General features: G+C 43.1%; 2 protein-coding genes across 4 annotated transcripts in view; both read left to right on the top strand.

Annotated features, from left to right (window-relative positions):
• Window positions 1-2461, top strand: part of yrk (Yes-related kinase) — a 43254-nt gene extending 40793 nt beyond the window's left edge. For all 3 annotated transcript variants that reach the window (XM_063185337.1, XM_063185335.1, XM_063185336.1), the window contains exons 12-13: window positions 339-470; window positions 894-2461. In XM_063185337.1, coding sequence (XP_063041407.1) covers window positions 339-470; window positions 894-1102 — 341 coding nt within the window. In that variant the 3' untranslated portion in view covers window positions 1103-2461. The remainder of the gene's footprint in view (window positions 1-338; window positions 471-893) is intronic.
• Window positions 2462-3237: 776 nt separating this feature from the next.
• Window positions 3238-22500, top strand: part of ahdc1 (AT hook, DNA binding motif, containing 1) — a 34783-nt gene continuing 15520 nt past the window's right edge. The window contains exon 1 of the mRNA XM_063186142.1: window positions 3238-3749. The gene's annotated coding sequence lies outside the window, so the exon portion shown is untranslated. The remainder of the gene's footprint in view (window positions 3750-22500) is intronic.

The raw sequence follows: 22500 nt of genomic DNA, 5'->3' as shown, positions 1-22500 counted from the left end.
TGATGCTAGCTATGATTATGACCTCGTTTGTTAGTCGCTTTGGTTATAAAGCATCTGCCAAATGCAATGTGATGTAATGTTAAATCTATGATATTACCACGCTACTGCAATAATAATATGGTATTAGCATTTTTTTCAGCAATTATATGTGTTTCGACGATGGGGGAGTGACTGTGTGTGTGACTGTTCATGTGTTTGTTTGTGTGTGTTTGTGTGTGTGCGCGTGACAGCACATTTTGACGGTTTTGTCTGTGAAAAGCACTTATTTGCTTACTCTTTGTGTGTGTGTGTGTGTGTGTGTGTGCGTGCGTGCGTGCGTGCGTGTGTGTGTGTTGCAGGAGCTAAGTTCCCCATCAAGTGGACTGCCCCTGAGGCCGCTCTCTATGGGAAATTCACCATCAAGTCGGATGTCTGGTCATTTGGCATACTGCTCACCGAGCTCATCACCAAGGGACGCGTGCCATACCCAGGTGTGTGTGTGTGTGTGTGTCTGTGTCTGTGTGTGTGTGTGTGTGTGTGTGTGTGTGTGTGTGTGTGTGTGTCTGTGTGTGTGTCTGTGTGTCTGTGTGTGTGATGTGTATGTATGTGGACTATGTCAGTGTCTTTGTATGTGTCTTTCTCCATGCCCATCCTCTCGGCATGAACAACCGTGAGGTCCTGGAGCAGTGTATGTGTGTATGCATGCGTGCATGTGTGTGTGTATATCTCTCATGTCACAACGTGTGTGTGTGTGTGTGTGTGTGTGTGTGTGTGTGTGTGTGTGTGTGTGTGTGTGTGTGTGTGTGTGTGTGTATGTGTGTGTGTGTGTGTGTGTGTGTGTGTGTGTGTGTGTGTGTGTGCGTGCGTGCGTGCGTGTGTGTGTCATGTCATAACACATGTGTCTCCGTCCGTAGGCATGAACAACCGTGAGGTGCTGGAGCAGGTGGAGCGCGGCTACCGGATGCCGACCCCGCCTCACTGCCCAGCCTCGCTGCACGAGCTGATGCTGCAGTGCTGGAAGAAGGAGGCAGACGAGAGGCACACCTTCGAGTACCTGCAGGGCTTCCTGGAGGACTACTTCACCGCCACCGAGCCCCAGTACCAGCCGGGAGAGGACCTGTGATCACACACACACACACACACCTATGTCACACACTCACCTATTTCACACACACACACACACACACACACACACACACACACACACACACACACACACACACACACACACACACACACACACACACACACACACACACACACACACACAGATGCACACACACACACACACACACACAGATGCACACAGCATACAGACAGACATACATACTATTCTACTGGACTGTATCCTCATTATGAATGCCAACCTTATCATCAACGTGACCTATATGAATATGCAGCAGCAGTTAAATTATAATATGTAGTATGTATGTCGCCACAGTCCGGGTGAATCCCTACTGCTCCTGCGATCGCTTCACGGTCGCTCGCACACATCTAACTTAACTCACATCTCTTCTGTACAACTTTTTCAACTTCACTCAAATTCCGCAACTTTACACTGTACCGTCAGGGTGTGACTTGTAGTGGGGGGATCTAGATTATTCTAATAGTGTTTTAATGTAACTCCACTCCCCCCCGCTGTTTTTTGATAAATCACACCCTGCCTGAAATACTTGCTCTGCACTTGTGCCGCATGGGGTCCATCTCATTGTCTAACCTCTCGCCCTTGTCTTCTGCCTGAGATACGAGGCATGACGTTATTGATGACAGAAGTTTATTTAATATCTCCCAAAAAAGCACAATTGAAAAGTCATATTCCAATTTGCTCATGTTGAATGGGAAAATGTATGTCAAAAAGCTGTTGTGCCTAAGCTGACAGTGAGGAAACTTAATTGTTTTCTACATGAAAGTGGAGCGTTAGCGAAGCACACGGCCACAAGTACAGAGGCAAGAACGGGAGGTTAGACAATGATATGGAGCCCTCTCAGTCGTTTGTGTACAGGTGATAGTCTTACTCAGCCTGAACTGTAGATGGCACTGTAGTCTTTAATCACTGGTTTCATACCAAGATGTTGTATGATGTCATTCTTCTATAAATGCAGGTATATTTTTCTCTATAATGGACTTCTGCTTGGAACATTAACATTTGAAGTTGTTTTCTACTTCAGTTGTTTGACAATGTATTGGATTTGTTTTGTCTATACTTTTCTATAGTCTTAATAACATAAAGACAGGTCTTTTTTTCTATATGCCTGTGTTGTGCCGTAGGCTTATGTGTGACGTTGTATGAAGCCTGAGAAAGTGTGTGAATGTTTATCTTAGTAGCCAGTGCTAATACATAGATATCCTGGGATTGAGCATTCAATGCAGGACTTATACGGGCATTCTTATACTGTATGTAGACTCTGAATTACCACGTCTGACCAAAAAGAATTTTATACTTTTATGTTAAACAACTTTAAATAAATGGCCTCTGACTTTGCATATGTCTCCATTTGTGTTATACATTGAGAGTAAATAGAACTGTCAATGCTGTTATAGGATTGTGAATCTAATCCAGTGAATCAAAACACTATAAACCCCAAAGCTATGTATCCATTGGTTATAATGAAGGATTTGTTGTTTCCTCAGCAGTCACTACTGGAGGTGTTTTTGGTGTTTTGGTGCACTTTGTATCTGCTAGTGATGTTGGCTATGATTATGTCCTCTTTTGAAAGTCGCTTTGGTTATAAAGTGTCTGCCAAATGCAATTTAATGTAATGTAATGTAATAATGGTAGAACTATTATACACTTTTCCTGTGACATGAAACAGGTGCATTTCGGCCCTGCTGGGGCCAAACGGTAGTGCACTCATCTACCATGCGGCTGACCGGGGTTCGATTCCCGGCCCGGGTCCTTTGCCGGCCCTTCCCCGTCTCTCTCTCCCCACTGGCTTCCTGTCACCACCGTCACTGTCCTATCATAAATAAAGTCAAAAAGACCACAAAAAAGAAAAAAAGAGAAAGAAATAGGTGCTTTTCCCCATTGATTATGACTCACTATTGTCATAATTTACTCAAATGGAAAACAGGGTCATAATTTACCTCTCACCTTTGTCACAGGTGGCCACACTTCTAAGCACCTTCAGAAGGTATGATTGTGCAAGAGCCACTCAAGCAACTAATGAAAAACACAATTTCCCATAGTTCTCAGGCAAAGAACCATTGTAATGTTAACTACGGAGTCCCGGATGCGCCTAAACTCGAGGCACGTCTGCAGCTCGCGCAATCCACATTCCTCTTGGTTGGAATTGCAGAGGGCGCAAGGAACACAGCCCGTAAATCACAATTCCTCTCTGTCTTTCTCTCTGAGCCTCGATCAATTTCTCTTCGCCTGCCACCAGGCAGTTCCAAGTAGTCGTCGTAAACAAAAAATATTCGTTTTTTTAAGAGGCGACTCTGAGACAACAGAGGCATTTCACATGTTAGTTCTTTTTTATTTTTTTCTAATTTTTTTGTCCAGATGCCGAACCACAGCAGTCTGCTTCTGAGGCGAGTGCTGCTGTAGGAAGGAAAGAAGACACTGCCAACGGACAAAAAAAAATAAAATTATAAAAGAGCAGTTACGTGTTATCATGCTTCATGCATCCATGAGGCGAAAATGCAGCTTGTGGAGGCTGGCATCGCTGCAGTCGGTTCTGTGAGTCTACGGCGGGAGCTCAGAGGAGCGGGAGAGGAACACAGCACCACCGCTGCTGCAGCAAGACGGAGTACGAGGCTGACTCTACTTGGTGAGTGCGCGAGAACAGCATCTGTGCACTCTGGCACTGGCAATATTTTTTATTCCCTCCTTCTGGCGCCTGCTTTTAATTTAACACGTGTTTGTATGCCTGTGTGTCAATGTTGCGCGTCGATACCACGCATAGAGCAGGTACATCTGCAGCTGATGTGGGCACAGTGTCGCCTGTGCCGATATGAAGAAGACAATCATGTTCAGATTTCTCCTTCAGACATTTTTAAACACCTCCTCACCAACGAACGATCAGAGAGACGCGCAGTACTGAGGCCAAATTCAAAGTTGTCACCAGGTTAAACAGTACAGGTCGGTGATTATCGACGATCAGATAGAATTATGCTAATGAGAAAACGACCACTGGGTACTGATTGAGGATGTCCAAAAGGCAGAACGCAGACCCACGCGCCACCTCTCTTTTTAAAACCCGCCTCAGATTAGTATAATCATACACGCACGCGTGCGTGCACGCACACGCAACGATTCAGACACTCATACATAATCACATGCATAATTATAAAACAATGAGAAGGTCTTCTTTCTTGGGCATTTTGCATGCCCATAATAACGAGACACACCAATAGCCCATACCAACGGTTGTGTGAATGAAGCCACTACAGGCGTCCGGGAAATTGTCTTTTGACAGTTCGCGCGTATTTCTGACATTTGACATGGCATTAAAAAAAAACTGCGCATCGCTCACATGGTGGCAGCATGCAAACGGATTCTCTCTATAAGGAGATGTCAGTGTCGATGCGCGGGTTGTCATGACAACAGCCTCAAATGCTCGTCTCTATTATGGTGAGGATGACGCGCGCGTGTCACGGTCTTCCAGTGGTTATCAGGAGCCTAAGCCATTTAAGCTCACAAATCTATAAGTAGTCTCAATTGAATTCATGTGGTATGCATCATATCATTCGTTGATTATCTACATGGAGGTTGTTAAGGTTTCTTTTTGTGAGTGATTTTTATTCAGTCTGACAGCTTCCATCACCATGGTGACCTGCACTCCAACCAGAACAGCTGGAGACATCCCATTGGCTGAGACAGAGCTTTCAGACCATGAGTGTCTACATGAATTCACACCTCCACATACAACCCCCACACACCACCCACATATATTGCCTATACATATTCACTGAGATGCCTTACAAGACTAACCTATATAACATATCACTGCACCTTAGTAGAGACCGTCACGGATCCACCCAGCCTATATGGAAATTAAGGCATGCAACAGGTCTCTCGCACAGCATTGCAATGGTTTTGTCTTAACATTGGAACCACAGAATTTGATGGTTCTAGAAATTACACTACAGCACTGGTGTACAGGCCTGTGTGTGTGTGTGTGTGTGTGTGTGTGTGTGTGTGTGTGTGTGTGTGTGTGTGTGTGTGTGTGTGTGTGTGTGTGTGTGTGTGTGTGTGTGTGTTCCACTACCTGTCTGTTTGTGTCCTGGACTAACAAGCCTACAGTATCCAGAGAGAGGTGAAATCACTTAAATTATTGAATAGGGGGAGAATAGAGAAAAGGCAGAAATTCTCTCTCTCTCTCTCTCTCTCTCTCTCTCTCTCTCTCTCTCTCTCTCTCTCTCTCTCTCTCTCTCTCTCTCTCTCTCTCTCTCTCTCGTGTGTGCACCAGTTTATAACCAATACGATTACTGCAAAGGTCTAAGAATTTTAGAACAAGCAAGCAACAGGTTTTTCAGATAAATTTTTTGTAAAAACACGCTAGGATGAGTTGTAAACCTCTTGGGTGTGTCTTGCACAAAATGCATATATTGTCATTGTTTGTGACACAGGCTGTTGTGTGTCTGTTAAGAATTCACATTCACCCATACTGCAACTCACACCATGGAGTCGATGGAGATTAAATTAGTTTTTTTTTGTTTTCCCATAGGGACGTTTGTTTCCAAATCAGACAGGTCAATTTCATCAGGTTCGGCATTTGCGACTCACATTTCATATACAAGTACATGCATGTACATAAACACCAGTTCCATATACACATGAAGTGAAGTGAAAGCCCAACTGGGAAACTCCAACACCCATTGTCATTGTGACACAGCACACAAGTGTCCACTGCACACTGCACACAACGGAATTGCATTTATGCCTCACCCGTGCAAGGGGGCAGCCCTCAATGGCGCCTGAAAGGGAGCAGTGCAGCGGGACGGTACCATGCTCAGGATACCTCAGTCATGGAGGAGGATGGGGGAGGTTAATATACAGTATGTACATTTATACATATACATGTACATTTACATATCCGCATACTTCCACATACATATACACATATAAGCTACTCCTCCGGGTCCTGGTTTGAATCCGGCCTGGGTCACTTCCTCAGCCTACCCCGTCTCTCACAACTTCTCATTTCTTATCATCTCTTCTGTTAAAATCAATCAAAGGTATGTCACAAAAATGTGTATTATTCTCATTCATCCAAGTCATCTTAGTCAAGAGTTTAGTTGTAAGCATCCGAAGTCCAGTTGCTGACAATTAACCCCTTTGGGCAGAGTCTACATATGATATAAACTTATTGTCACCAAAATTGTAAGGACCAGTCTTAATCTGTTATATAAGGCTCTTGGTAATGTCATAGCCATGTTGTTAGGATGTACAGTAGGTGAGTATTTTCAGCAAAGTGGGAATAGGCCCTCCGATGCGTCCATCTGAAGTAAGAGGCTACACTCTTCTTTTTCAATGTGCCAAGTTCAAAATTCCATGCCCAACACATCCCCTGCTGGTAACTGTGGTATCGTGTCACTTAAACAATTTTATTCAAAGTGAAAACCAGAACTCTGCCTCCAGCATCTGTTAGAAATACCAACAGCTGTAGAGTTCAGCAGTAGAATGTTAGTAAACCTGCCTTCCAAAGCTGTAAATATGCGGCACTGAGCTGTTGGCATATTCCCATGCCAGAGGGTTGCGAACTTGCGATAGGTCATGACTTCAAGCCACAAGTGGCGGGATGCCCTGGAAGACCTTGGTTACACATCATCAGGTTAGTTTGTTTTTAGTTACTGTGCACAAGGGACACCTGGATCCAGCACGCACAAGCAAAGCTGAGCTTCCACAACATCTACTGTACATTCTCCAGAAATTCTTCATAGTTTCGTTCCCTTGCACAGTAGTAAAGAGTGCTGAGACACTCCATTCAGAAAAGGCCATGGGATCCCTCTGGAATAGTTTGGAATCTACCAACCTGCCTGTCTGTTGCCTGAACTCACAATCTGCATCTACTGTATGAACCTTGCTTTCCTTGGAGCTACCAGAAGCCAACAACTACACTGCAAGTCTGTGGGCTTCACTAAATTCCTAGGCACATTGGAGACAAGGAAAAAGCAGCATGAACTAGGATGCGTGAAATACAGACACACAATACTGTGTGCAAGGCAAGGCAAGTTTATTTCTATAGCGCATTTCATACACAGGTGCAACTCAATGTGCTTCACAAAACTAACAAATGCAAAAAGAAAGGAAACAGGGAAGAAAGAAGGAAATAAAATTAGAGTCAAAGAACATTTAAAACATAAGGTAAAAATAATAATAATAATAATAATAATAATAATAAAATAAAAAATAAACATAAACATAAAAATAGAAAAAATAAAAATGATATATAATTTAAGCTAGGGGAAAGCATATAAGAAAAGATTTGTCTTGAGTCTAGATTTAAAGCTATCAATAGTGGGTGCATTTTTTACGTCATCTGGAAGCTGGTTCCAAAGCTTTGAAGCATAGAAGCTAAAGGCTGCCTCTCCACACTTTGTTTTCACTTTTGGAATCACCAGCAAATTCTTCTCCGTTGACCTTAGTGACCTGGTTGGTGCATACAGAGTTATTCTCGATAATGTGTCCCAGTGGCAGCATATACAGATTGAACAGTAGTGGTCCCAGAATGGAGCCCTGGGGGACCCCACAGTTTAGAGGCATCGGTGATGAGGTATGTCTTCCAATGGCGACAAAAAAACGTCTTTGTTGTAAGTATGATTTTAACCAGTTAATCACTTTGCCTGTAAAGCCAACCCAGTGTTCCAGTCTATGTAGTAGTATGGCATGATCAACTGTATAGAAAGCGGCACTTAAATAGTAGCACCAAGACGGATGACTTGCCAGCATCAGAATTCAATGTTATGTCATTCATAACTTTAATAAGAGCTGTTTCAGTGCTGTGGTAGGCACGGAAACCTATGAAATGACATTAGAAAGGCAGTTAATTGGTTAAAAACAATTTTCTCTATTATTTTACCCATGAATGGTAGATTGGATATGGGCCTATAGTTGTTTAGTACCAGTGCATCCAGGTTGTTCTTTGTCAGTAAGGGTTTCACTACTGCTTCTTTCAGACAGCCTGGGAATATGCCTATTTGTAGTGAGGTGTTGATAATCTGAAGTACATCTGGTGATATTAGATGTAAGATGGATTTGTAGAAGGCTGTTGGTAGAATATCTAAGTCAGATGTAGAGGAGCTAAGACTTTGTACTGTTCTATTAAGAATGTTCACATCAACTAAATGAAAATTTCTCATGAGGTTAAGATTTACCTTCACCGTAGCAAGTTGGTCTGAATCATGGGCCGGTTGCACCTGTGTGAGTATGTTTGTACGTATTTTTCAATCTTTCCTTTGAAAAAGGAAAGCGAACTCATTGCATTTGCTGACTGAGAGGAACTCAGAGGGTGTGCGTGTCTGGATTCTGGATTCAGAAGCCGCTGTAACTACAATGGAAGACATATACGTAGGGTATTGCAATAGTCAACTCTACAGGTAATACAAGCATGGATTAATTTCTCCATATCCTGTTTGGATACAAAACCTTTCATCTTACTGTAGCTATAAAGCTACCACACATTCACACATTACCTGATTTGACCCTTGGAGTTACATAGATGAAGGGGATTCTGCGCTGGTTTTCACCGCATGCCGCAATAAACTAAGCCACCTGAATGTCAGGTCAGGAGCAGGATAAAAGGGCAAACATAACCGTAAAACTAGACGCCTGCATGAGTGAAACTCCAAACCCTGGAATGTATTTAAAACAAGCAGTTTCTTGACCCACTAGGGTCTTCTTCAGGCATTGTTGCTCCCTTTTTTTTCCAATTTTTAAGACATTACGTTTAGGGCCATTCGGTCACTGGGTCAACACCTGATGCAGACTTCTTTTTACCTTCTTCATAGACACTTTTCATTGGTCCGACTCCCAGGGTGGGAATTATAAAGTGCAGGGTTTAACCACTCTGTTGACCCTTGGAGTAAGCACAGGTGATTTCACTCATTCAGTTGTTTACCTGGCAGAAGGGTTGTGAAGTATGATCATTATAAAAAGCAGACATGTGTATGCCTGACACACATAAATGGCACTGGACTACTGCAGCTTTGGAAGTCAGTATGCGGCCTATCACGAGATGCATACAATACACAATACTGTGTGTGGGGCTGACAATATGCAACGTTCCACTGGTGGAGCATGCGTACTTCACATTGAAAAGACTTCACTACCATAGTGCTACACTACTGCAACATTACACACTCTTTAGTAATACATTATAACTTGGCCATTGGCAACAAATTTATAACATATACTAGCCTTCAGTTTGTTCACCCGACAGAACCAATGGTGCAAAATCATTAAGACAATTTTCAAAAATTGTGTGTGCTGTACAAAAAAAAACCAATGAGCTGCCTACGATTTCTTTTAAGAGTTTGTGCACATTAATGTGTGTGAAATGTCTCTCTTGGCGTCTAGACAGTCTGCAAAGATGCAAACGAGGACTTATTCAAATTGAATCCTGCAGTGCTGCTGCTGCCGGTCTCTTGAAGACTGTTTTACATATATAAACAAGCAGGTGTGAAAGATCTTGAAGCACATCATCGATAACAGCATGTGATTTGTCACTGAGACCAGAGAGACCTTTGGGAAATTTGGCAGCGTGTGCCAGTTTTGAGGTCATATATATTCATTATGCGCTTCAGTCACTAGAGGTTTTGTTTTTTGTTTATTGAATGATATTTACAGGCTGTGGTGAATATCTGGCTAATTGGCCTATACCCACCAGTATATTCTTTTTAGCTTTAGGTGGTGAAGCCGGGAATTGCACCAAGTGATGTTTTACAGACAATATTTTGGTCAACTGTGTGTTCGACAGATAGATTTAGGCACTGCAATTTTGTGAGTATAGCTACTAATCGGGATCGTCAGAACAACTCAGAGAAACACTGCCAGCACCTTTGGAAGTAAAGTACTTTCTATTGTTCTGTTGTGGTTATTATTCTACAGCATCTTGGCTATTAACGACCAGGGTATTTGCAGCACAGAAGTTGACTTTTAAAAATATGTATGATATCTATTTATAGCCACCATTATGCAAAAACAGCAATCAAAGCATAAAATCAACAAAGAAACAACTATCAGACAAGACCACCGAAAAAACACTGAGGAGTTTAACACCTGACAGTTCATACAAGTAAATGAGTAGGTTTTTGTCATATGCCCACTCTACGTAGACTATGGTAAAGACCTGCACATCCTTATATCGGTGACCTGTCACAAAGCCGCCCTCACTGCCTTACATGATAATGCATAACCACAGGTTTTTCCCTGTGGGAAACCTCTCTGTAGGTATGCATACTAATGCTGCTTCAACTAGACTTACTGCTACTAAAATAGTACCACTACTACACTAATACTAGTTACAGCCCCCTATGACTGCCACTACTACTGTTACTACCACTGTTGCGTCTTCTGTACTGTTAATAATAGTAGTAATGCGGAAATAGGATGATACATGAGTTCACATGCATGTTTCACAATTTCTAGTAGTGCCAATAGCAGTGCCGATAGTAGAGTAGTGGCGATATTGCTGACTCACTGCTACCTCATCTACAAGTCAAAATCTACAACCGTATTCAACCAAGTAGTGATAACACACTACAGCTCATGCCAGCCAAAACAACCCACTAACCCAACATAGCACATTTGTTCAGTTTATATTCCCATTACTTACCGAGGTAACACAATTAAGTGTTTACAATCTGTGTACATACAAGTACACAAGGAAGTAATTATTATCATGATTAGTAGCCTAATTGTGGATGGGAAATACAGAGAGAAAAACAGCCAAAACCAGTAAAAACATTTTTATATTCATGTTTGACTGGCATTGATTAGGGAAAAGCTGAAAACTGAATTCACTGCCTCTGATTTCTTTTGTGGCTGAGACCTCATCTGACCTTTCCCTCATCCAAGCACGCAAGCGTTCTGCCGTACACGTCAGGGAGCCTTCTGCAGTGCATGTGAAAACCCAACCTTGCAGGCTTCATTTGTCTAACATTGCTGTCCCAGAAGGATATAGACCAAAACCACCAGATTATTTTGCTCCAATTTGTAGTGAAAGTGTTTGATTGTATAACCTCAGCTCAACTTCCAGCTGAGATTGTGTGTGGGCATGATGCAGAGAGGATGGAGTGAAGATTTTGCTGTTATTGTTCAATAGACATTAATGAGTTTCTTGATAGACGTTAACCAGATAACCAGTTGTGTAGGTAGATTTCATTTTGACTAGCTGTGTCATTAAACACCCAAGGAGGCAGTTACCCCAGGCCCAGGAACTGGGGGACGCATTACACAATATATAGTGGGGGCCCTTTCAGATGGCTTTGTCCTGGGCCTGGTCAAAGCTGTCAGCCGCCCTGTGTGTGATTGTTGATTACAGGATCTGCAGGAAGTACATTTAGTATGAAATAGTGTTTTGTGCATTACTCCTCTGGACGGGCTGCCTGTGTGTTTATATTGTCCTTTCCAATTTATACAGATGTGTCCTGTAGTCCCCAAACAGCAAAAATATGTCACCCTGTGAAATGGTTTATAAATAGAGAGCCAAGTTAGTGATTCATGGCCTCTTGTCTCTCGTGTTTTAAAAGGGCACCAAAATAGTCCTGTTTACTACCCTACTGAATAGCACTGTCACTACTGCATAGAGATGAGAGTGGTATATGTGAAGAAAGGGAACGCACCGTAATGTGTGAATGATTTGTGCATCCACTTTAATGTTAACACACAGGGCAACAGCTGGGCACAGAGCATCACCACAATGGATTGCTACAACGCTTGAGATATCAGTAAATGACATTGGCTGGTCAACGTAGTGTGTGTGTGTGTGTGTGTGTGTGTGTGTGTGTGTGTGTGTGTGTGTGTGTGTGTGTGTGTGTGTGTGTGTGTGTGTGTGTGTGTGTGTGTGTGTGTGTGTGTGTGTGTGTGTGTGTGTGTGTGCGTGCAGGCATGTGTGTGTGTGCAAGTCAGACGACACTCTTTTGAGATGGAAAGACTGTGCACACTTCTTAGTTGCAGGAGAATGCTACAAACAATGAAGACATACAGAGAGTTGTCACTTAGTCCTTGTGACATCATACATTGTTTAGTATGTGTGCCAATGTATGGCCTCTCCTCTGTTTTGCCCATAACCATTTTAAACTCTTTCTGAAGAGTGATTATCATGGCATTATACCGTATGAATAGTATTGCTGTGTTATAATAGTGTAATGGTCATCTGTGAAGATTCCATGACATCCAGATCATTTTACCCAAAGAAGTTGTAAGCAACTGGACTTCATTTTGGAACTTGAAAGACATCCCCTCTGGTTTGCAGTAATAATAACTCCTTGTCCCCTAACATCACACCAGAAACTTTAACTTGACAAGGAACAAAACGTCTTTCAGCTCCAAAATGAAGTCCAGTTGCTTAAACATTAACATATTTGGATAGTGTAATAATGAAAGCGTGAAAGAAAAGTGAAAGCCCATTGGGAAACTCCAACTCCCATTGTCATTGTGACACAGCACTCCACAGCACACAAGTGAACACTGCACACTGCACACAACGAAATTGCATGTATGCCTCACCCGTGCAAGGGGGCAGCCCTCAGTGGCGCCCTATGGGGAGCAGTGCGGTGGGACGGTACCATGCTCAGGGTATCTCAGTCATGGAGGAGGATGGGGGAGAGCACTGGTTGATTACTCCCCCCACCAACCTGGCGGGTCGGGAGTCGAACCGGCAACCTCTGGGATGCAAGTCTGACGCCCTAACCGCTCACCCATGACTGCATGACTGATAATAATAATTATGTGTGATAAAGCACAAAACCTTGACTATTCTAATAGATTTATTCACATATAGATAGCCATGGAGTGGGTTGCAATTTTGTCATTCAATAAAGACTACAATTGTTGGCTGACTTTGGAATTTAAAGACAATACTGTTTGTGTCCTGAAATGCCCCCCATCCCCCCTTCGGGACTTGGAAACCATGTGATTGTTGTTTCCATTCACTGGTGGCGGGATGCCTTTTTGTGGATTTACTGTACTACGTCAGATATCTCTATTTGGGAGAAATCATCTGAAAAGATATGACTGTGTAGTGACCGACTGCAGTGCCTGTGTCAGTAGGGACTGAAGTCCATGAAGTGGATTCAAGCCTACAACAGACAAAGCACTATAACCAAAGACTGTGTAATACATTTTGGCAATAGGACAGTTTGCTGTTTGGAGTTTGTTTCAGTTCAGTCAGTTCTGTTTCAGCTTAACTCTGTGGTGGTGCAGTGCATGGATCCCATGGAAGTAGTTTCCTCAGTTGGATTTGCCAGAGGGGCAGACGTGCTAGACTCAGCATGACGGACAGACAATATGATGGCTACCTTGGAACAGCAGGGTTCCAGATTTGAATTTTGTGAAAATGTGGTGAACACTGTTGAAGACCTTGTGTCACAAACTGACATTCTTAAAGTCTCATACAAGATGAATGAATGCAGCCTTATGAATGAATGAATGAAACTTTATTGTCATTGTACAGGTACAACGAAATTGGTAAAGTGCAGATGCTCACGGTGCTTAAAAATCAACAAAGAACCTATATATATACTGTATAAAAATAATTAAGATTTTAAAAAGTCAGCTGTGCAAAAATTAGTGTGTAGATTGCTTTTGGATAAAAACTATCTTTTAGCCTGTTTAAAGTCTCACACTAGATGACTGAATAGATTACTCCGAAAGCTAGGACATGGCAGTCAGGATTCGTAGTGTTAGTTATAGTCTTGTAAGATCTGGACCATAGACATCGGTTTTGGTGCACCAAGGAGGACATGCACAAGGTAGAAAGTAACACGTGTTCCATTATGTCTTCACTGATTAGTTGATCTACCTACTGTTTGATGAATGCATTCCCAGTTGTATGAGCTGTTTTGTAGAACAGTTGAAACATAATATGGTGTTTTTAGTCAAAAATCTAGTTTTTAAGCAATTTGACTTATTTCTTGAGAATTAATTTAGTTTAGCACTTATAGTATTGCTCGTACAGTATTCTCTCTACGTGTTCAATTTACACACCTCACAATTTACTATGTAGAATACAGCAGAGTATTGTTTACTTCCTATAGCTCCTCCTCTGCTTGGGTTCCCACCTATAGTGTTGCACTCCTACTCCTACTTGCAGAGTTTTAAACCTCATCAGCAGGGGATAATGGGGACTGTTGTAGGACATATGAGAAGGTCCCATCAATATTACCTCAGGAAAAGCAATGGAGAGAGAGAGAGAAAGAGACAGAAAGAGAGGCAGAAAGAGAATGAGAACAAGAGAGAGAGAGAGAGAGAGAGAGAGAGAGAGAGAGAGAGAGAGAGAGAGAGAGAGAGAGAGAGAGAGAAATAGTGAGAGAAATAGAGAGAGAGTGACAGAGAGGACCCTTGTAACGCAGAGAAGGTCCCTCGATATTACCTCAGGAAAAACAGAGACAGAGAGAAAGGATGGACAGAATGACAGAGAGAGAGAGGGTGGGAGGCCACTGATGGTGGACAGAAAAAAACAGGAGCCCTAATACCTTGTGAATGGAGCACCCCCGCCGCCTCAATTTGCAGCCCCAGATGGACTAGCGTAGCCTGGTAGTTGCACCGCTGTTGTGCAACATCACTGTGCCACTCGCTGGCTGTGTTGCGCCATGTCCCGGCCCCTGCTATGATGATGGCACCCCAGAGGGTTCCGATGTTAGCAGAATGTGGCAGGGACCACAGGCCAGGGCCACGGCTGGCAGGGGTGGCAGAAGGCAGAGGCCAGGAGGCTAGGAGGACGAGGACCGGCCGATGGTACTGTAGCGTAGTGTAGCGTAGGACATCATTAGCGTCTGGAGAAAGAAAGGAAAAAAAGAAAGGATATGTCTCGGGCTGTGTTAGCGTCTGGACAAAGAAAAAAAAGACAAATATCTCAGATTGTGTGCACACACAACACTATTGTGACCATTGGCACAGGAGTTAGGGTTGTAAGCGTTGTCTCAACTGGAGCATATGAGTAGCATTCTCTCTGTAACATTAACGATATACATATACAGTATCTCATTATACTTGAGGATAACATAATATATCTGAGTATAATATGTGTATATATCTCATTACACCTGAGTAACATTATCCATAGTGTCCTTTCCCACTCAAAGTTCCTTTGTCTCTTATCATATTTTTGTTTTTGTGTTCAAAGTGCTGGCCACACTACTGCTACTGTTGGTGTGTGTGTTAGCGCCGGAAGCTGTGTGACTGCATGATTCAGGTCAGTGGGACTCAGTAGTGATTACTGGTTTCTCCTTTGCCCATTCATTCATTTTCTTGCTGATCCATTTAATCAAAGTAAAAGCAAAAAAAATGATAAAGTGTGCATGGGGAGAGCCAAGATATATTGGGACAAAGGAAATGATGACATTTTCTCTAAATACAATAATGATCCAACCAGAAAAACCTCTGTATTAAATTGCATTGTTACAAAATTGGCCCTAAATGTTTTTGCGATAATCCAATGAAGTTTTTTTTGTTCCCATGCCCCTCATAAACCTCAAACAGCTTAGCCGAGGCGAGGTCCTTAAATTACTGTATCAAACCAATGACAGACTCTTCTTTAGTTCTTTCAAAAATACCACTTCATGGCCTTTCTATTTTCTTCATGAAATGACACAGAAGTAAAAATGAGCTACCTTACATGAACATTAACTGACCCAGTCCTTTATGTAAAGATAATGTGGCAGTCATTATTATGGTATAAACAACAATGGAGGAGATTCAAGACCTCCGTTATTTGGTAATATCAGATCCGTTGAAGAAAGAGCTAGGGCATAAATACTGGATTATCACACACTGAGGTGCAGCAGTAACTCTTCTGAAAAGGTTTAGTCGAGAATCATTTACTTGCCTGAGGTTACAATGCAGGAAAGGCAGGTGTCCCCAGGTAGTGAAGAATCTGAATCTGAATCTGAAGGATGTTTTCAGTTTTCACACAGTTGATGTATACCTCTTCAAATACCCTTCTGTTAGGACTGGTGATGTTTCCGCTCAGTAATATTGGGTTTTATTGGTCTCGGGGCGCCAAAGATCTCAGTTGCTGCTGTATCCAATTTCATTCATGAGGAGCTGTATGATTGATGATGGCAGAGCTGAATGGTAATGAAGGAATGGTAGCCTACAGTGGGAAATATGCGCCATGATAGTTGCTACAGTTACTTGACCCTCATTATGGGTTTAGCCTCCTCACTAAACCAACTGTACTCATGTTTTTTTAAGATATGTTTTGGGATTGTATGCATCTAGAGTCTAGATACAGTAGGGCAGTGTAAGAGAGGGACAGGAAAGCAGTGGGAGAGAAATGGGGAAGAATCGGGAAATGACCTCGGGTCCCCCATATCATGATATAGTGCCTTAGCCCACTGAATCCCAGTCAGATCTCACGCACATCCAATTGCTTGTAACCATGAAACAGGGTCAAAACCTAAAGTTCATATAGGGTAAGGGAGAACTGCACACCGAGGAGCTGCCTTTTAATCCAAAATGAAAATGGATTAAGAGAGCTCATTGGTGTGCAGTTCTTCTTTACCCTATATGACCCTTAGCCTACTGAGCCAGCGTGCCCCCAACTAACTGAATTTCTGCTTCCCTTGTCACACTTCTGCATAATTTCTCAGCAAAAATAAGTAAAACATCCTACGCAAAATAAAATCACAAGAAAACAGAATGAAATTCATTCTTTTACGATTTTGTTTTAGTAGATTCTGCACCATACTTAAATCCACAGACAATGTCTTACATTATAAACTTGGACCATAAGGTGAGAGTTGGTGTCTGCAGTTTACTGTAGAACGTTAATTAAGTACGTTGTTATAGACGCACAAAAAGCTGTGATTGTTAATCACCGTAAGTGACCTTTTCTGTTCACGTATACTGAATATATTTATTACAAATGTACTGTAGGCTACATTTTGCCTTTACTGAAAAGCAGATGGACTTATACCTATCATTCAGAGCCTGAGCAAGTAAAACAATTCCCCTTTCAAATACCTTTAGAATCCTGACTTGCTTATTTTACTTCAGAGTGGCATAGTGACAATTAGGCCTACGTGGGTGGATTTATGTTTGGAAGATTGATTTTGGTTTGTTGTCTAGACTTGAAAAACTGCAGCTTGACACAAAATCACTGTAGCCATAAAGTCAGTGAAGGCATTAGTGACAGGCCACAGCATCTCCTTGGCCCTCCAATGGTAATCAAACTGACCTCTCACTTATAGGAATCAAATCAAACATTCAAAGACAATTACACAAATAGAGCAAAACAAAATATCACCAAATCAAGGATTTGTTTTCAGTTTTTTAATGATTTGCTTCGGCTAAGGAACTATTCGACTGCACAACCTCTTCTTCAGAAGAAATAGTGAGATAGTGTGCCAGTACAGTATATATGGTGAGTTTTATAGTCATCAGGAAACATTGACAACACCAGGAGGGGTTAGCGAAGTAAGCAAGGTTTCATTGGAGGTGCAAGGGTTGACTATTATTTTGGTGGTCACAGTGGGGTAGTATTATGAGGAAAATGCACTCAATGGATTGGTGGATAAACTCGCTTTAGAGATGTGTAATTTTTTGAGACGTGGGTGTAAACTCTTAAGAGAGGTGGGTTTCAAATAGAATAGAATAAAAAGATGAATGTCCGCACACTGCTCCCGTTGCTTTTTTCATTTTTCAAGTGGACACTTTTGAGCTAATCGCTCTTCATCAGACTCCTTTTTGTTCATCGTTTTCACTTTTTTTTATCCTGCACCTGCGTCTTGGATGTGCACACCACAACTTTACTTGAAATAGAATAGAATAGAATTCATGTGTACAATGTGCACTATACACATTCCCAATGAGATTGAAAGCAATCACTCCAGTGCAGACATTATGCTGGTCAACACAGTTGGTTATTTACAAAAGGTATATACTATGTACATGTACTGTATATATGCTTTACTTGCATTGAGGTGTCTTACTCACACCTGCGTCAAGCTTGAAGTCAATATTGTGCCCAGTCACTGGCTGACGTGGGGGATGCGATAAAAGGGTTTCATTCAGGCTGTTATGCTGAGTAGGAGCGTGCTGCATAGCCCCCTTGGGCAACCATAATGACATGACATTCAATGTGGGTTAACGCTTGATATGTAGGGAGCGTAGAGGTGTGTGTGTGTGTGTGCGTGTGTCAGTGAGTCAGGCAGCAGCATGACGAAATAGATCTGTTTGCAGAATGAGGCAAATTGACTTCAGATTCCCCTGCATCACACAGTGTTCGCAACCACCACCACCGCTGCTACTGCTACTAATACAGTACCAGTAGGCTACTAATACTGCGGCCAATAAAATGGACATGCTAATCATCTTTATCATCATCATTATCATAGTAAGACCAACAATAATAATAGTAATAGTAATAGTATATGATAGTAATACATGATACAATACTGTATATGATGATTTTTTATTTTTTATTTTTTTTAACAGATGTATACACTATGTTACTTACCCATGGGGAAGAGCAATAGTATTGATCGTGATTGTGACTTCTGGCCACATTAGTAATGTGTTGAAACAAAATGCTTGTCAGTGGGTGTTTTTGACTTGTGGGTGAGGTTTTCTGATTTGGAAAAACTAGCAGAAAATGGGCATTAGTCCGTTAGAATGGAGAGCATGTTACTGACTTACTTTGTTGCGTCTAGTGGCAGAGGATCTACGTCCTCATGTGAATCCGCTCTCACTGAGTAGAATCTCAAGTACAAGTCTAGACATATTGACCCACATGAGTGTAGGCTATTTCTTTTTTTTCTCTCTCTTATTATTTTTCTTTCAAAAAATAGCAACAGAGCTCCACACAAGACGTCTGTAGACCCAGTTCCACAGGAGGCGTCTGGCTCTTTCCCGCCAGAAAGCAGCCCGGTATATTAGCACGTCATTTAGCGCAACTGTGGTTGTCTTAAAAAGTCGGCTCAGAGGGCAGCTGTAGCACAGAGGAGAGCAGTCATTATTAAATTGCCTATTTCCACAGGGAAATGATAGGGAGATCCGGCAGCATGTTTCCATATGTTTGAGATGAATCTAAGACCTGATGAAAGGGAGGGAAAACGGCCTGTTCCGAGGAAGAGCTTGTTTAACAATCCCATAGCTAGCTTACCATTCACACCGCAAGTAAGGTGCAAGCATAGCACTAGTACAGCCAAATATCTGAAGGATGTGATGAAACTGGAAGTGATTTGAATGAATGAATGTCTGTATCACACCTACTTCCCCAAAAATAAATCCTTATGAGTAAAAATATACTCACTATGCTACTGGTGTACATTTCTGCCATTGATTTCAGTGAAATTCGCTACTATTCACAATACACGAAGCAGTGCAGAGCAGCCTTTTGAAAATAGAGCTTCAAGAACAGTTTTTCTTCGTTAATGAGTCTTCGAGTTGCCCTTATATGTGTGTTCATTGAGAAACAGATATTTTTAACCAAGTCATATCACCTGGGGGTACCGTGGTTACCACCTTGTTTCCAAAGCAACTGGCTGGCTGGCAGTTTCACTGGGGACTTGTTATGTAGTATGTACCATAGTCATAGACTCACCTAGCATCTTTTAACCACCTCTCTCTACTCAAAAATTACTGCCATTGAACCGCAGACACTCTCATCCAAGGCACTTGAAGGCAGACCTTAAATGAACCCAGCTCTGCAATAGGTGCATCAAAGATGGCCAAAGCTGTGTAGCCGAACAAATATGCAAACATGGCAATAATTTCAAAGTATTGTTTTGAAATTGTGAGAAATAGTTGTTTCCCAGAGGGACCATGTGTGCAAGGATGTAGTATTTTACGTATATCTTAGCACCTCAGTTATTGACGTATTTTTGCATTTTTTTGCATCCACACAGAATCTTTCAGCACGGTAGGCCTACTAATTGTGTTGGAAACGGACCCACAGTGTTTACTGTTTTGTATTGACATCTGAGAATGTCTCACTTCAGTGTCATTCATTCTCGTGCTTGATTTTTTTTTCCAGAATCGTGTCTGCTGTTCTGAGTCACTCTGTCGTTCTACCTCATCCAGGCTCCTACATACTTACTCTTTCTCTGCACACCTCTGCCCACCCCCACCCCCACCCCCCACCTCCCCTTCTCTCTCTTTCTCTCTCTCGTGGCTGCTTGGCTGCCTCCCCTCCATTTTGCTCTCTCTCTCTCTCTCTCTCTCTCTCTCTCTCTCTCTCTCTCTCTCTCTCTCTCTCTCTCTCTCTCTCTCTCTCTCTCTTCCCTCTTCCCTCTCTTGTCTCTGCTCTCTTCTCTATTCTCTCTCTCTCTGCTTTCTTACTCTATTTCTTTTTCTCTGGCTCTCTAACTCTGTCTCTCCCCTTCTCTTATTCTCTCTCTCACTGCCTTTCTCTCGATTCCTCTGTTTCTCTCTTGGCTGCCCCTACACTTTGCTCTCTCTCTCTCTCTCTCTCTCTCTCTCTCCCTCTCTCTCTCTGTCTCTCTCTCTCTCTCCCTCTCTCTCTCTCTCTCTCTCTCTCTCTCTCTCTCTCTCTCTCTCTCTCTCTGCTGAAAGTTAATGAGCCCTGCTCCCCTTGGGGAATGCACACTTCCACTGCCAGAGAGAGAGAGAGAGAGAGAGAGAGAGAGAGAGAGAGAGAGATGGAGAGAGAGATAGAATGGGGATGAGGCTAGAAAGTGAGGGATAGAGGGAGGACTGGTAGAGAGCTACAGAGAGACGTACAGAGAGGGAGCAGATGAGAAAGAGAGAGATAGGGGGAGAGAGGGAGATGAGGGGATTAGACAGGGAGAGAGGGAGATAGAGAGGGTGGGATGGAGAAAAGACAGTGAAGAGGGAGAGAAGGAGAGAGCGAAAGAGAGAGAGAGAGAGAGATAGAGAGAGAGTGGAGGCCATAAGAAGAGAGAGGAGCAAGGAAGACAGAGAACAGAGGCTGAGGAGGGAGGAGGCAGACGCAGGGATAGAGAGAGAGAGAGAGAGAGAGAGAGAGAGAGAGAGAGAGAGAGAGAATGGTGTGCTTGTGAGTGTGTGTGCATGCGTGTGTGTGTGTGTGTGTATTTGCGTCAGTATGTGTGTCTCTGTGTGTGCGTCAGTGCGTGTGTTTGTGTGCGTCAGTATGTGTGTGCGTCAGTACGTGTGTGCGTGCGCGTGTGTATATGTGTGTGTGTTTGTATCAGTAAGTGTGTGTGTGTGTGTGTGTAGGCAGACGCAGGCAGAGAGAGAGAGGGACAGCGAGAGATGGGGTGATATTAGTGTGAATGAGGTAGAGATGGATGAATGTGCCTCTCCTCTCTTACATCTCTGAAAGACAATATGAGGAACGTATGGGGGTAGCGAGACAAGTAGAAGGAGTGTGCGTGACTGTATACGCGTGCGTGCGTGCGTGCATGCATGCGTGCGTTTGTGCGTGTGTGTGTGTGTGTGTTTTTGTGTGCCCTGTACATGTGTCTGTGTGTGTGTACATGTGTGAGTGTGCCATATGCGGTGGGGGTCTTGATCAGGAGAAGGAAAAAAACAGAGAGAGAGAGAAAACGGGATCGGAGGGGGGCGTATATGTGGGGTATGGTGTTGGGGGGTGTCTGACTAAAAAGACTCCGCCACAGAGCTGCCTCTCCCTCCCTCTCTCGCCAGCAAAACCTCTCTTCTGTTCCAGCTGCGTGCGTATGTGTGTGTATACGCCTGGTTGTGGATTAGCTGTGTGTGTGTGTGTGTGTGTGTGTGTGTGTGTACGTGCGTGTGTGTGTGTGTGTGTGTGTGTGTGTGTGTGTGTGTGTGTGTGTGTGTGTGTGTGTGTGTGTGGTGCGCATGTGTGAATGTCTGTGTGTTTGTGTGTGTGTGCGTGTGTGTGTGTCTGTGTGTGTCTGTGTGTGTCTGTGTACTTGTGTGTGTGTCTGTGTGGTGGTAGTTTGGATGGTGGTGTGTGTGAGTGTATTTGTAGTTACGTATTGGTATGTGCGTGTGTTGTGCATACAGTATGAGTGTGTGTGTGTGTGTGTGTGTGTGTGTGTGTGTGTGTGTGTGTGTGTGTGTGTGTGTGTGTGTGTGTGTGTGTGTGTGTGAGAGAGAGAGAGAGAGAGATAGACAGACAGAAGAACAGACAGACAGACAGAAAGACAGAAAGACAGACAGAGGGGGAGGGAAATACAGGGAGACAGAGAGAGAGGGGGGGGCAGAGAGAGAGAGAGAGAGGGGGAAGATGGAAAGAGATAGAGATGCAGAAGGAGAAGTGGGAGGGGTGGAGAGGGGGAGAGACAGAGAGGGGTTGGAGAGAGAGGAGAGGAGGAGAGGGTGGTGGAGAGGGGGGCGGGGAGGAGAGAAGAGGGAGAGAGAGAGGAGAGGGGGATGGAGAGGATGAGGTGGAGAGGAGAGAAATACAGAGAGAGGATGGTAGAGAG

The sequence above is a fragment of the Engraulis encrasicolus genome, chromosome 20 (genome assembly GCF_034702125.1).
Source record: "Engraulis encrasicolus isolate BLACKSEA-1 chromosome 20, IST_EnEncr_1.0, whole genome shotgun sequence".
Taxonomy (NCBI): domain Eukaryota; kingdom Metazoa; phylum Chordata; class Actinopteri; order Clupeiformes; family Engraulidae; genus Engraulis; species Engraulis encrasicolus.
The sequence above is the reverse complement of the archived record's forward strand: the minus strand, read 5'-3'. Positions and strand labels throughout refer to the sequence as shown.